This window comes from Columba livia, chromosome 9 (genome assembly GCF_036013475.1).
Source record: "Columba livia isolate bColLiv1 breed racing homer chromosome 9, bColLiv1.pat.W.v2, whole genome shotgun sequence".
Lineage (NCBI taxonomy): Eukaryota > Metazoa > Chordata > Aves > Columbiformes > Columbidae > Columba > Columba livia.
In genome coordinates this window covers 20,173,292-20,188,725 of record NC_088610.1, presented here as the reverse complement: position 1 = coordinate 20,188,725, position 15,434 = coordinate 20,173,292, and the positions used below count along the sequence as shown (strand labels likewise).

Below are 15,434 nucleotides of genomic sequence, written 5' to 3'. Positions count from 1 at the left end.
CTGACTGTGGGTTGTTTCTTAGTTGATCGGTTTTCCCTTTCGGGCTTTATACAGTCTATGGAATTATCCATCTGTGGAACCAACTTTAAGTATCATCCACAACCAGACAAGGCATCCAAAAAGATATTTTTTTTGATACAGCATTTCTTACCGTTATTTTGATAGAACAGCGTAAGACTAATTTCAGTGGATTTTTGCTATCCTTCACCACTAGATTATGAAAAAATACATGAACAGCTGCATTGTGCAGAAGTGTTTAAGAAACAAATAGTATTTCCTTTCTTTATTAGTGATGATGACTCATTATTGGAATTCGTAAGGAAGCCAACAGGAAACAGCTTTTTCTTTACAAGGTTGTGTATTGGGTACTTCAGAAGGCACTTGAAAGGAATTAAGTACAAGAATTGTACCACTGCACGCATGCCAAGCCCATTAAGTTACGCATTGGTTTCCTTTATTAGATCTCATCCAGACAAAACAATTTCTGCTGGAAGTTCTCAGTGTGCTGTTGAAGAAAGCTCAGAAAGAGTTCGGTTTTACACCAACTTAGTGCTGAGCCAAGTCATCGCAGCCCTTGTACTGTTCCTCTTCTGAACCCGCCCGTGAGAAGCTTTTCATCTACACACATCCCATGGTGAAGCACATTCACTATGGTACATCACAGCCATACACATCCATTACATTCACATTGCATGGACTGTGATAACACTTGGTTGCAATTTTACTATATGGTTTCTGTGTTTCAAGTTACAATACATGCATTTAAGAGACTTTTCCTACAGGAATATTCAGATTGTTCTCCTTTGCTGCCGCATAGCTCTATTTTCATTTCGCATATTGGGATACCTAATGTCCAGGAAAAGGTAAAGTAGTAAATTGTTTTTATAGTACAATTTAAGCTCACATCTTCCCTTAAAAAACATACAAAGAAAACATCACACACCAAATGTCTCTCAATAAAATGGCTGCAGTTTTACCTTTCCCCACCCAATACCACATTCCTACACGGCATCAAAAAAGTCAAACCCCCAAACACAAAATACGGGTTTAAAAAAATATAGAGTTGAATCAAACAGTACACAAATTGCAAAGCTTCAATTACTTTCTTTTTTAAACCCTATAATAACTTCAGATTTTAAACAGTGAATTACTAACTTTCTCTTCTGAGGTCAGACAAAAATAAGTCCTAAGGCAGCTTATTTGCCATATTTAGGAGAGTCAAACCAGAGCAATGACAAACATCTGGCTATGATTCTTTCTGGAATTTTGACTATTTCTTCCAGGCCAGGGAAGAAAAACACTGAGCTGACTAACACAGCATCTCGATTCCTTCAGCACAGCGCTTAATAGGATTCAGGAGCAGCCTGTCCTCCCACTTCCCACATATTTAAGCTGTTAATACTTTTACAGCACAGAGGGAAAAAAGCCGTTGTGAACGGGGGTGTGAGCAGGCGAGGGGAGCAGCTGCAGCCAGAGCCCCCCGCAGCCTCCCCGGCCCAGGCCCAGCAGGGAAAGCGGGCGCTGGGCTCAGGCCTCGCCACTGCCTCCCTGAAAAACCATTTCAGAGCAAGTATTTCAGTGCCCACAGCACACTCGCCAGTTTTAAGAGATGCGTATTTTACTTAAAACTGCTCAAAACCAGCCTTTTAAGCTGCATAACTTCTGCTTCAGCCCTAATGAAGTTCCACAGGGTACTAATGCTATCCTAAGAATTTACCGATGAACAGCATTTTCCAGTGTGCACAAGCTGAAAACACCCTCTGCAAACCACGGGAAGTCGGGAGGCACGTACAAGCTGTCAGACCGCTGCCTCCACCAACCCAAAACCCTCCCATGTCCCAGCCCAGCTCCTGAACCCAGTGCCCTTGACTGCGGAGTCACAGCCACGGCCCCCATGGCCCGACGGGAGCAACAGGCAGCACAGAGCTGCCGCTTTCATGGCACCTTTTCAATTACCAATGCCTCCAAACTGCACAGAAGCTACAACATGTAAACATAGTTATTCTATTCTAAACATGGGGAAGGAAAATAATTTTGCACTTTTAAAAATGCCATTTGTAAATTTAAATAAACCAAGGAAGATGCTGAAGGGAGTGGAGCATCTCCCGTGTGAGGAATGGCTGAGGGAGCTGGGGCTCTGGAGCTGGAGAAGAGGAGACTGAGGGGTGACTCATTCCTGGGGATCAACATGGAAAGGGGGAGTGTCAGGAGGATGGAGCCAGGCTCTTCTGGGTGACAACCAGTGATAGGACAAGGGGCAATGGGTACAAACTGGAAAACAAGAGGTTCCACTGAAGTATGAGAAGAAACTTGTTCATGGTGAGGGTGTCAGAGCCTGGCCCAGGCTGCCCAGGGAGGTTGTGGAGTCTCCTTCTGTGCAGACATTCCAACCCGCCTGGACACCTTCCTGTGTAACCTCATCTGGGTGTTCCTGCTCCATGAGGGGATTGCACTGGATGAGCTTTCCAGGGCCCTTCCAGTCCCTGGCATTCTGGGATTCTGTGAAGAGTCATATAGGTGGCCAGGAGAGACAGTATCACTGTTGCACGGGGTAATAATCAAGTAGCTTTTTTCAACTTTGTATGGAATAAGCCATTTAAATGTTGTAGTAATACAACAGTAAGTTTCACAGGGTACATCAGTAATCTCTGATATAGACAGGAGCCGTGAGAAGAAAATACCCACTAAGAAAATACAGGGAAACAAAGGGCAATCTTTTTCCGAGGCCTGTGGCCACGAGTGGCAGCAGGGCTGAGCGTGTCCCCCAGCCACACACCAGGGTGGGGGACAGGGACACACCGCCCAGCACTACAGCAGCACAGAACATGCTCCGTCCTTCATTTGCTTGGTAAGAAAATGAGAAAAGAAACAACCACCTTCAAGAAACTGAGTCAGACCCAAGGAAACAACAGGCCTGGTAGAAATAGAGTAAACAGGAAAAATCCTGACAAAACGGAAAAGCATTATCTCCATCAGAGGCATCAGAATGCTTGCACTAGAAGAACAGAGAAAGCCTTAAACGATAATTAACTTCAGAGCACGGTGAGACTGCATGATCCCACCACAAGAAACACCATATATTTGAAATCTAAGGCAAATTCAAACCAACATAAAGCCAACTCATACTACTAACACGTACATAACACCAAGATAACATTTTACTGAGAAGCACGTTATTATATTAAAAAAAATATATATAAGAACAGGCTTGTGTGCTCAAAGCAACATGACGACAGCATGAAAGGAAAACTCCAGTTGAAGTTTCCCCACTGAGCAGAGCAGGCAGGCAGACCTGGCTTTGCTGAGTGCTAAGAACTGAGCTATGATTTCATGATGCCTATTACAGTTCAACAGAATTCATTCTCCAATAGGTGAAAATACAGAAAAATTCTACTACAATACAATGCATAAGCATTTCTCACTCACAGATTTTATGTTTAAGTGGAAGTCAGCACAACTGAAGAGGTGTCAAGTTTTCCCCAAAGTTTAATAAACTTGAAGCATAATAATCTAAACTTCTTTTTCTGGGACACTTCCTCGTAGCATAGAGCATAATTCACACATGAAAGTAAGCACACATATTTCCCACATGAGGAACAACAGATTGATCAAATATTAAACATCACATTATGGCAGCAATTCCATTAAATGTTTTATAAGCTGGTGCAAAGAGAGAACTGGGTCAGAGAGGCGAAGCTTACAGTGTGCTTGCCTGCAGGCCCCAGGAAAGTACTGCACTGGAGAAGGTCGCTGCAAGATGTGCTTAGTCTGACCCCTTCCTTATTGACCAAACCTGCTGTTTCACTTCCTGGGATTTTCAGACAGCATCAGCCTCTCACCTATCACCAGCATCACTCTCCTTCCAACAATGCCTTGCGCTTTCTCTAACCAGGCTCACACGCTGCGCTCCTCGTCTTCTACAGCCCCTCAACCTCCAACTCTACCAAAAATCAACAGAAAAGCTTTCAGCAAGTGTAAAACACAACCTCCTATACCCTAAATTCCTATAGCCTAAGTTGTCCTTTGTTGCAGCACATTCCATAACCAGCCCCAGACAAATATAATTCCACCAAGTGGTCATTTTGGCAAATTTAACCCAGCCCAGTAACTTTTGCTTAAGAGTCTGCCACATTTTCATGCTGATCAAAGGCCTCCAAGTTTAATCTCTTAAGAAAAATCAGGAAAACTGGCAGAAATTCAATGGTAAAACCCTGATTACTTTGAAGCGTGCCCACGGTCTGAATTAAATTGAATTTCCGATCGTTCACTTAGTAGTCTGCAAAACCACCCATTTGGACAGACTTGGCATGGAGGGAAGAGGACAGATAACCTGTGATATGGCACATGCAAGATTCGAACCAACTAAACAAGCTGGTTGTAAAAAGGAGTAAAAGAAAAAACAACACAGCTCATAAAAATAATGAATATTCCAGTCTAGTTTTGGATGGATGTTTCATTCTCTTTTCTGTTTTGGGAGGGAAAGGAAAAACTATAAATACCTAATTTGCAGCATTTGAACTCTAGAAACATGTGAGCATTTCACCGTCCCCTAACATTCAAAACAGATTCCCCAGAGAGGAACTCTGCCCCAGCACCCTTTAAAACCAGCTCCCTCTTACTGATTAACAGAATTCATAGATGGAAAGAAAACCTTCCAGTACAGATGGTGAGAGCAGAGATTTTAGACAAAAGACATTGGAATGTAGCTACATTGAACTTCTAACATGCTGTTCTAGGTACAACAACAACATGAAGGAAAGACCGTCCTTCCTGATTTTGTTCTCATCCCATCTGTTACACCACTGCATCAGTCTCTTTTCTTGCTCTTCGGCGAGTTAAAAAACCCAAATGATGGGGAAGAGCTACCAAACCAGAGTATCCACCCACACCTACCAGGAGATAAGCAAGTGTTTTAAATGCATCTTGGAGAAAAGAGCAGCTAACAAGGAAAAGCCACATGGATGAAATCATTATTGCAGCTCTCCTGTGCACCCTGTACAGCTAAAATTGCTGATGGGCTCATTTTAGGCGGCTTCACAAGCAAGGCATTAAGCAGGGCGCTGGCACCAGCCCCCCTGCCGCGGCACTGACCACTCGGCCCTGGCAGCCTCTTCCACCAAACACCTCTTTTCCAGTTAAAATTATTTGCAGTGCTTTTTAAAGACTGAAGGGAAAATTACTTGAAGAGGGAAGAAAACACCTTTTGCCATAAGCTACATCTCCATTAGAAGGCAATGACCTGTAAGAAACGCCTCAGTGTCCCGCTACACTGAAAAATTATTGCTGACCTGGATCAATCCCAACAAGCCCCATGAAGCAGGTAATGAAGACAACACCACCTCTCATTTCCACACCAGTGGAAAAAAAATTGCAAAAGCAAAGAGGAATGGGCAAGAAGCACTGCAATCAGAGCCTTCATCCCTGTGTGACAGCTGCTTAATTATGAACTTCTCTCATTGCTTTTTTAATGAACATCTGTGCTAGCCCACAGGACCTATTCATATTCAGCAAAGCGTCTGACTTTGCCTAATTCTTGCCCTCAGTCCCTGAGAGAGAAATTTCATTTTCCATCACAAACAGCAGCCAGCAGTTACTGCTATCCCACCAGTCCACTGAATAAATTAGGAGGCTGAAGGTTACAATTTAATACCTCATCCTTGTTTGCTACCTCATTTAGACAAAAATAAAGGAGATGTAGGCGGTGTATTAGTGGGACTAATGCTAGAGTTGCTGACTATGGACCTTTTTGCACTCGACGCTCTACAGATGAACAAAGGATGATCCCTTCTCTTCACTGCTTGCAACACCAGGCAAAAGTTTTTAAGTTGCCCTGGTTCCAACTGACCTTGCAAAGAAGAATAGTACGATATTAACTATGGCCTCAGCATGCTATTATAGTTACCCAAATTCAGGTGTTTCTGCGGATGTTGTAGCCAGAGGGAGCTTTCCAGGTCAAAAGAAAACTAAGATAGCTCCTAATTATGGGAAAAGTCTTGTGATGGGAAAAAACAACAAAAGCTCTGCATTGTGGGCCAGTCAGGGGATGAAGCCAAGTACCTTCTTGCAGGAGACTCCAGGTAGAAGCAGAGAGAAGCAACTACGTTTGAAGCCACAAAGAGAGGAGTGATGCAAAACCCACAGGAACTGCTGCGGGGAACAAGGACTGAGCAGGGAGACTCTCACTGCGACTTGTGAAGTGGTACGTACACAGCAAGAGAGGCTAAAGCCAACAAGAAGGTGATCACAACGAGGGTGTGAAATGCGGTGGCGGTCCTGGATGGGATGAGTTTCAGGCGTTTAGTTAAACAGCACCACGCTAGTGATGCCTGCAGGAGGTGGCTGCTGAAGGAACGGAAGGTATCGGAGGTGAACAGAAACTACATTATTGTCAGGTGAGACTGGAGTCTGACTCACAGCGGTCAAAAAATTACCATGAGTGAGGAATTTATGTGTTTTTACATGTGAACCTTGATGTTGACACATCAATATCAAAACCAGGTGTCACAAGGCAAAGGCTGATTTTATTTAGAGCCGAGAGACAGTCAAGAGTTGAGACATCATAAAGAACCAAGCCACAGCTGAATTTGTGTTCGGTGGAAAAACTAGCAAAGTGCTGTAGGATAAGACACGGGGTTAAGGACAGAGCTAAACTGGACCTGCCAGAAGAGAAATGCAGATAGCTGGAATGATGTACAGTCAAGACTGCTCCAGTAGGCAAAGAAGAACCAGGTCAAGAGAGTTTCAAAAAACAAGCAGTGAACCATAGTGAGCACAGGGGAAGCAGGGGGAGGCTCGGGGAACCTGCATCCCCAGCTGTCAGGAGTGAGCACGGTCGAAGGATTTCCCTCCAGCAGCAGATCAAAGACAAGAAAGCAGGCTTGGCCATGTCAGAAGAGCCAGAGAAGAGTTTCCAAGTAAGATGATGAGGGTAGGACTCCTGAGGGAAGGAAATGGTTTGCAAGAGAAGGGCAGACGGAGTTGGTACAAATATGACAAGGAAGATAAGGAAAGCATCTATGGTAATATATAGATTTCTGGTCATTGACTTCATGTAATAAAGCAGGAACTAGAAGCTATAAACTCTTTCTTGATTTTAAAAAATTGGTGGGGGGGGGTGTTGTGGTTTTTTAAAAAAAATCTTTAGAATCAAAACACAAAAGCACCAATGTCTACACCAACTGGTGGGGGAGGGGGAAACATCACACTTCAAAAGAACCAGAGTCAGCATATGGGTTTTTTTTTGTGTTCTGTGCAGTAAATGAGGGCTAGATGTCCTCAGGAGGGGACACGGGCACAGCCTCACACGTAACAAAAACAAAATCAGAGCTCATGTTTGGGCGTTGAACAGCTGGCCTGCACTCTGGAGGAGACATCCCCAAAAGTCACTATTTCTTTAGCGCTCCGCAGACATCTTTTTCACTTTATTTGGAAAAACCTGCTTATGCAACAAACTAAGGCTACAAGTGCTAATCATGAAGTCAGTTCGACACTAATGTAGAATAGCTGATAGCTGGGTGTCTTCACTAGAACGGAGCTGTTTGCCAACAAAGAATCTTTAGGCAAGCTAAAATTAAAGTCTGAGGTTAATGCTGAGAATAAAATAAGAATTTGAAAAACAAAAATTGTCAACTGTTTAAAAACAGAACCACCCCAATCTGAACATGGTTTGTATTTCTTAAGGCAGATTTCCCTAATTCCTAAGCAAGCTCACTTTTAAACACAAATTTTCAGAAACGCTGTCATCCCTCCGGCGCCTCCCTCCCAAAGTGTGGCAACAAGCAAAAATGTTCAAACAGAAGCAAGTTTACTTGAAGAGGACACAAACCACTAAAATAATTAATAGAAAGCAGTAACTAAAAAAAAAACCTCTTCTGCTATCCCAACTGCCAAATCGAAAAAGCTGCATGTGGCTCAGGAAGCAGGAACAGTTTGGCAGAAGACAGTTGGTGTTCCCCCAAAACAAATAACAGTTAAAGCTTCTTGTTACAGTATGTGCTCGCATTTGAAGTCTGTTAAAAATACAAAGCATTTGTTATGCTTAAAAGATTTTTTAAAAATAGATGTGCTATTCATTTCACTACTTGTAGGCAGGTAAAATCCCTACAGGAATCTCTATTCAGATACTGAATAAACGTCCCCTCTCTGTACAACGGTGCATCCTGTGAGCTTTACATTACCAGAGGCTAAGCATACTCAAAATGGGTTTAAATCTCTCCTACCTCAATGTCAAGTACTTCCACTGTGTTGTCCAGCATCTTTATTTTGATCAGCAGGTCCCGCTCGTGCGTTTTGGCAGGTGACGATGCCATTGCAGTGGAAAGGTTCTGTCCCGGCTCCAAGGTGCTCACTCCCGTGGTCTTCTGGACGCCCAAACGAGAGCCGGGAGTCTGCAGGACTCTGTATGTCCCTTCTATCTCTCCCATCTTTCAACGATGAGCAGAAATCTGGAAGAAAACAGACGATTACAACCTGAAAGATAGTTTTCCACTGATATCCCATATGAAAATACTACCCACTGAAGCCCAATCACAAACAAAGTCCTTATTTAATGCTCTTCATCCCACTACCAAAAGCAATACTAAAGTTGATGAAAGTCTGGTCAAAAATCCAGCTGCCGGAAAGAAAAATAGGTGGCAAAAAAAAACCCCAAAGATATTCTGAAACATGGTTAGGAAATAGGATAGTCCAACCTGTGCCCTCCACCCTCCTTACACACTGGCATTTTCATTTCTGATTAATTTTTCTGCTGATTTAGCTCCCTAAACCAGGCACTGCTGGCAGCAGGAGCAAAGCCACTGGCAGGGAGGGCTAAGGCAAGACTCTCACCAGTACCCAGCCATGCCACTGACTCTGCTGAACGTCAAACCGCGCCCCGAGATAACAGGAACAATTCACTTTCTTCATCCCCCAAAATGATGACTCACACAAAACCGTAACTATTCCAACCAATGCTGGCAGCTCGGAGCCTTCATAACAGATTTGTGCCACAGATAACAGTTCTTCACCTTCTTAACAAACCGGTGCTGTACCCAGATTAAGTCAGCGGGCAAAAATCTCAATCACAGAAATCTACACTAGCTCAAGGAGGCCGATTCCTGCATCTCGATCCTTACTTTCATGGTCTGGTGGCAGCTGTCCCAGAGAAAATGTTTGATTTGACACGGGGAAAAAAGACCCAAACCAACAAGGTGCATGCGGGGGGATTGCATCAGGGTCTGTGCGATCGCAGGACACAGCGCGCCCAGCAAAGCCACCGCCCCACGCTCACCACAGGCACGAAGTATTTGCCAACAACGTGCGAGGCGTTCAGCAGCAACGCACACGGAAACCACCAGGCTCCTGGCTGCTGCTGGTTGCATTTCCCAAATACCACGCTAGGTCTGAACAATCGAAAGTATGTGGATCCTGCCGCTGGGACGGCCTTTGCGTGGCCACCGCACTACAAACAATTCAATGAAGTGTTAGATTATTGTGTTGTAATAAACGTGTTTTGTCTCAAAAGGAGAGAGGCAGATCATGACAACGGTCCTTTGTCCCTCTGTGCTTTGAGTAGGTAGGCAGCCTGCTCTGGGGAGTTAAATGGAGCCAGCCTTATATGTTGTTAAAAATTAGTGGGAGGTTTTCGGTTTTAATCCTTGCACACACTGAGACTGGCGAAACATTTTGTTGGCTTTTAGACCAGCTTGCTTCAACATCACTCTTCTTTTTTCTCTTTATGCTTGCGGATCCATGAAAGTGTCCATGCAACGTCCAGTACCTGACCTACCAGTTTTAGGTGACGTATTAGCAGCAAGTTTCTTTCTCAGACCATTTTGTCTACACACTTTCGCCAAACTTACCAGCTTGTGTGATCACGCAGCCAAGGAGAAAAACTTTCAGGTCACAGATTTTAAAACCACCACAACAGCAAAAAATCAGCAGCGACACTTGCCCAGGTTACACAACTAACTGCTAAGCTCAAGAGAAACCACAAGTGGGTGTCACCTATACCCCCTCAATATTGTGTCCATTACAACTTAACCCTATAGAAGGGTTTTGTAACTGCCATTCAGGAGCTTACGAGCAACTGAAGTTGCCCAGAATCAGTTATACTCCTCATAAGGCTATTTATTAGACAACCACTCTTAAAATTAGCACTTCATGAACACATTCATCCTGATCTGAAACAACAGCTACTGGAAGGGACAGACACTGCAGCTACTCAAAAAGGAAAAGCCGTGCGTGGTGACAGCCGAGGCAACATCCCCTTCAGCCAGTGCCCAAGGGCAAGGCTGCCTGGCCACCCCACCCCAGACCAAACCAGGAGCTCCCGGCTGCTTTTACAAGCTTTGGTTACCGGCCAGCAGAGACCAAAGTCACATCAAACAGAAACTGCAGATGTCGAAGTCCTTCCTCACAAGTGTTAACAGGAAGAATGAACTCAACAGGGCTTGGCCTCACATCTTGCTAAGACATTCCTAAAAATATGTACCACTGGACTAGTCCCTGGCCAGCACACATGCAGATTTTTAAGGTCTAACAAGCACCTGGGCAGAAAACACACACAGAATTGCAGAATGTTAGAGACTGGAAGGGCCCTGGAAAGCTCATGCAGTGCAATCCCCCCATGGAGCAGGAACACCCAGATGAGGTTACACAGGAAGGTGTCCAGGCGGGTTGCAATGTCTGCAGAGAAGAAGACTCCACAACCTCCCTGGGCAGCCTGGGCCAGGCTCTGCCGCCCTCACCCCCAACAAGTTGCTTCTCCTCTTTCAGTGGAACCTCCTGTGTTCCAGTTTGCACCCATTGCCCCTTGTCCTGTCACTGTTTGTCACCACGAGCAGAAGCAAGACGTGTTTCCCTGGAAAGCAGAGCCCTGTCTACAGTGTGGCAGCTGTGAGCATCTCCCTGTGCCACATCCAGCACCCTCCAGCTGCACACCACTAATGCTGGTACAATTACTAAAAATCCCCAAAGAGCCTGGCTTGCTCCAGAGGCCTCAAAAACCAAAAACGTGAGGAGCGTTAACCAAGCCAAGCACTATTTCCATTTTCACCACTGATTATAGTTATGTATTAGGTTTTACCTAAGCTGACTACATGATGTTTCTTAACAAAAAACTTGGTGCCATGACTGAGAAAGCAATCCAGTCAAGGGGTGACTAAATGAGAGGTGGAGGAAGAGGAAAGAATGAAGCATGAGCCAGGCTGCAAGCACCAGAGGCTCTATGGGCAGCAGAGAGAAAGCACCCAACAGCACAGGGAGACTCCCAGCCCAGGAGAGCCAGAACAAGGTCTCATTTACCTCCTCGCCAATGCAAAACTAAACTGCAATGTTACTGCAATATTAGCAGTTTCAAGAAAAACAAAATCTTCCTTGCATTCAGCCACCCTGAACTTCTTTGGATTGAGCTTGTCCCAATAATTTCCTATAAAGTAACCAAGCACCAAAGCTAAATCAGCTCCCTGAAGCACAGTGACAGAATGATTGTTGCTCTCAGCCCCAAGGGAGTCTAAAGAAGCAGGTAGGAATAAAACTTACAAAAATAAGGTACCTATGTACTTTTTGTTGCTTTTCTGAAATAGCTTTGAGGTCGTAATGAATTTTACCTTCTACCCGGACAGAATAAACTTATTTTTCAGAAGAAAGACAGCATTTTTTCAGCTAGCAGCAAACCTCGAAAGGCAGCTTACACCTGAGCATATGCTCGTGCAAGATACCCAGGGCTTTCAAAGGAACTCTTCCGAGTACAGTGTCTTTTGGTCCCTGACAGGGTCACTATGACGCTCCATCCCTCACCCATGCAAAAGGCTGCTCTGAAGCCAGGCTCCTGGAGTGAGCAGGGGGATCCCTGTGGGAGGGGATCCCCCGTGTGCGGTGAGAGCCCACAGGCAGCAGCACGGGAGCACTCTCAGCAGGAGCTCTCAAATCAGGTCCCTTCAGTCCACCAGATGCAATCTTTCCTCTTTTACCCGTTTCCCTAGGCTCCAGCAACCCGTTAACACCGCTACAGCAAACTGGCACCAATTGACACATCAGGAACGTAACTGCAATGAAGACAGATGAAGACCACGAGTGCCGCCGCCGCCCCGGGAGACGCCCGTCCCTGACACGCGGACCCCTCGCTCCCTGGGCACGGGAAGCCCCTCCTGGCTGTCCCCGCAGGGAGCGCGGCCCCTGGAAGGAGCCGGTGCGCGGGGCGGGGAAGGGCCGCGGCGGGTCCCGCAGGTGAGCGGGGTCGGGGGCGCGGGGCCGGCGCAGCAGCGGCCCCTCGCAGGGCGGGCTCCTGCGGGTCCCCGCGGGGAGCGGAGGGGCCGGGCCGCAGGTGCTCAAACACCCTCGGCCTAAGGACCAAGTGGCGAAGCCGCCCAGGCCGGGCCCCGGCAGCGCGCCGGGAGGCACGGCCGAGCCAGAGCCACAGCCCCCGCCCCCGGGGCTGGAGGATCGAGCGCCGCAGCCCCTCCGGCGGCGCGGGCAGGGCCGGGCCCCATCCGGAGCCCCGCGGCCGGGGCCGCACCACACGACAGCGGCCGCGGGCGGCGGAACAGCTCGACGCGCAGGCGGGCCGAGCGGCGAGGCGGGCCGGGCCAAACCACCGGGCTGGAACGCCGCTCGCCGGCAGCCCCGGTGCGGGGCCCGCCCGGGAACGGGGACCCCTCGGGGAGCCCCCGCCCCGCCACCCCTCGCTCCCCGCACTCACCTCAGCGCGCCGCCACTCCGGCCCCGGCCCCGCGCAGCCCGCGCGCACTGACCCAGCGCCGGCCCCGCCCCGCCCCGCGCGCCGCGCGCCGCCATTGGCCCACTGCGGGCGGGGGCGGGGCCGCCCGGGGCGGTGGCGGCGGCGGGAGGGACACGGGGAGAATGGACAAACGGGGACCCGGGACGAACGGGAACCCCGGGACAAACAGGGACCCGAAACAAACGGGGACCAGGAACAAACGGGAACCCGGGACAAACGGGAACCCCGGGACAAACAGGGACCCGGGACAAACGGAAGCCCGGGACAAACGGGAAGCCCGGGACAAACGGGAATCCGGGACAAAAACGGGGACCAGGAACAAACGGGTACCCCGGGACAAAAACGGGGACCAGGAACAAACGGGGACCCGGGACAAACGGGGACCTCGGGACAAACGGGGACCCCGGGACAGCCCGCAGCAGCAGGACAACCCAGAGCTGGGGGACAGTCCAGAACCCCCAGACAGCCCAGAGTCCCGGGACAGGCCGGAACCGTGGGACAGCCCGGAGCCCCGGGACAAACGGGAGACCTGGGATAGCCCAGAACCCCAACCCGCTCCTGCCGCAGTGTGAGTGCCCCAGCGAACGGTGTGACCGGACGAGCCTGTGCCCCGGGTGCGGGGTCCGGGGGACTCCAGGCCCCTGCGCACGGAGCATCCAGAGTGGCAGAGAGACGGGAGAGCATCCCATACTCTACCCGTCCCCCTGGGGCTTTTAGGATTATAAAACCAAAAATAAAGTAAAACCCAAAGCGTATTCTTCCAGCATGAGGAGGGCGCTGGGAGCTTTAGAGGAACATGGATGCCAAACCCTCTGGTGCTGGAGCTGTGGGGCAGTTGCCTCCCAGGGGGGCTGTCCTGTCCCCCGCCTCAAAATAAGAAATGCAAAATCCTGCAAGTGTCCTGTCCAGGGGAGCAAACACCAACACACTCTGTTTGCGGGGGTGAATGCTGCTGTGGTTGGGACGCCAGCCCCTTCACCAGCCACTGAGATTCAGGCAAAAAGTCTCAGTCGTTTTGCTTTGAATAACGATCATTGCGGGTCTGCCTTTGTTTCTCACCAACAGATAAATTTTAAATAAAGATAGAAGGGGCCACAACGCTATGGAGGGGGAGAGAAGCCGCAGGTACCGCATCTCCGTGCTGAGCTCCAGGGGCACCGGGCACTGCCCATGGCCCAGGGGCTGAAAACCATGAGAACATCCTCCTCAACCTCCTCCCTCGGGAGCACAGGCAAGAACCAAACGCTGTAGAAAACGGAGCATGGGGTGAGCGGAATGCTGCACCTCCCGCCCTCCAAGTCTGCTCAAAACTAGCCACCAAGGCTGATGGATCCAGGGGCACCAAGGGCAACATCACACCCATCAGCCCCCCACTGGAGTCTGCAACAGGCACAGGAGAAACGCTGTGATTTCTCTAGGGAAGGACTGATGGCTGGTAGCACAAGAAATGCCAAGAGCCACCTTGTTTCTGAGAACTTGACCTTTCCACAACCATTTGAAAAACAAAATATTAGCGTTGCATATGACTTTTGTATTAACAAAATGCATAAATCATGCAGAACAGCTCTTTGAACCAGGAGAAGCTTCACCACTTTCACCCACAGAAAGAAGGAGCTCACAAATTCGATGAGTACTTCCTGACTAACAACATTCTCATTCCTTAAAAAGAAATTAGACAGAATGTTTTAATAATATGTCCCATTATTTCTTGTCCTTAAAAAGGGAAATGGAGCTGGAGAATCTCAGGCATACAAAAAAATTAAGAAAGCTGCAAAAGTACACGCAGCATTTTAGTAACTCCATTCATAAAAATGTTTGTGATTCCAATAAACTGAAGCACTTTCATTACTCAAATGGATGTTTCAGCAACCTGTTTTGCCTGCCATTTGCATTGTACTTCCATAGGCAATGAAAACAGTGTAGTCCCTGCTGTCCTTGCTTTGCTGTCTATTGTTCACACAAAACATAAAACAATTCAGCAATGAAAGGCACTGAAGTGCTTAAGTGTCCCCATCCCCAGTGCCTGTTTCTACACGCAGCTCATTTCTGCGCTTTATATTCACCACAAGCAAAAAGTTCTTTTCCATCACCGCACGAGGATGCGGGCGGGACGCACAGGTATCCCTGCGAGACCCGTTTGCTGCCGTGAACCTGAGCCTTAACAAGTCTCTCCTTTCCATACCCACCTGGCCAATTCTTCAGGGCAGACAATCCCATCCATGCTGACAGTACCTGGCAGCTGTTGCTGCCTCTATGCTAAAACCTTTCTGTAACAGGTTTTCTTGTGTACATAAGAAAACTATGACATACGCATCAGTCACTGTAACAGGTGACTTTTCCCTATCAGACAAGTCACCCCACATTTTCACATTTCCACCTGTGTGCTTAGGACCAGTCTACGAAGGGACACGGCACCACCTGCCATCTTCGGCTCCTTCCACCACAGGCAGGGGAAGGGACAACAAGGGACAAGACTCCACTGGTACCAGCTAGAAGACAAGAGCTTGGGGACAGCCCTGTGCTCACTGAATCGCTTGGCAGGGAATCACAGAATCACAGAATTGACTGGGTTGGAAAAGGCCTCAGAGATCATCAAGCCCAACCCTTGGTCCAACTCCAGTCCATTTACTAGATCATGGCACTAAGTGCCGTGTCCAATCTCAGTTTAAAAACCTCCAGGGCCGGTGAGTCCAGCACCTCCCTGGGCAGCCATTCC

At 48.0% G+C, this 15,434-nt stretch overlaps 1 protein-coding gene across 6 annotated transcripts in view; it reads right to left on the bottom strand.

Annotated features, from left to right (window-relative positions):
• Nucleotides 1–12,770, bottom strand: part of FARP2 (FERM, ARH/RhoGEF and pleckstrin domain protein 2) — a 75,998-nt gene extending 63,228 nt beyond the window's left edge. For 5 of the 6 annotated variants that reach the window (XR_010474750.1, XR_010474751.1, XM_065074217.1 and 2 more), the window contains exons 1-2: nucleotides 12,680–12,770; nucleotides 8,220–8,444 (exon numbers count right to left, since the gene is read on the bottom strand). Coding sequence is in view for 4 of the 6 variants with exons in the window: in XM_065074217.1 (XP_064930289.1) it covers nucleotides 8,220–8,423 (204 nt within the window). In the remaining 2 variants the exon portion in view is untranslated. Of the gene's footprint in view, nucleotides 1–8,219; nucleotides 8,445–12,027; nucleotides 12,048–12,679 lie in introns of those variants that run through there. The other variant, XM_065074218.1, reaches the window with a different exon arrangement.
• Nucleotides 12,771–15,434: the final 2,664 nt, after the last annotated feature.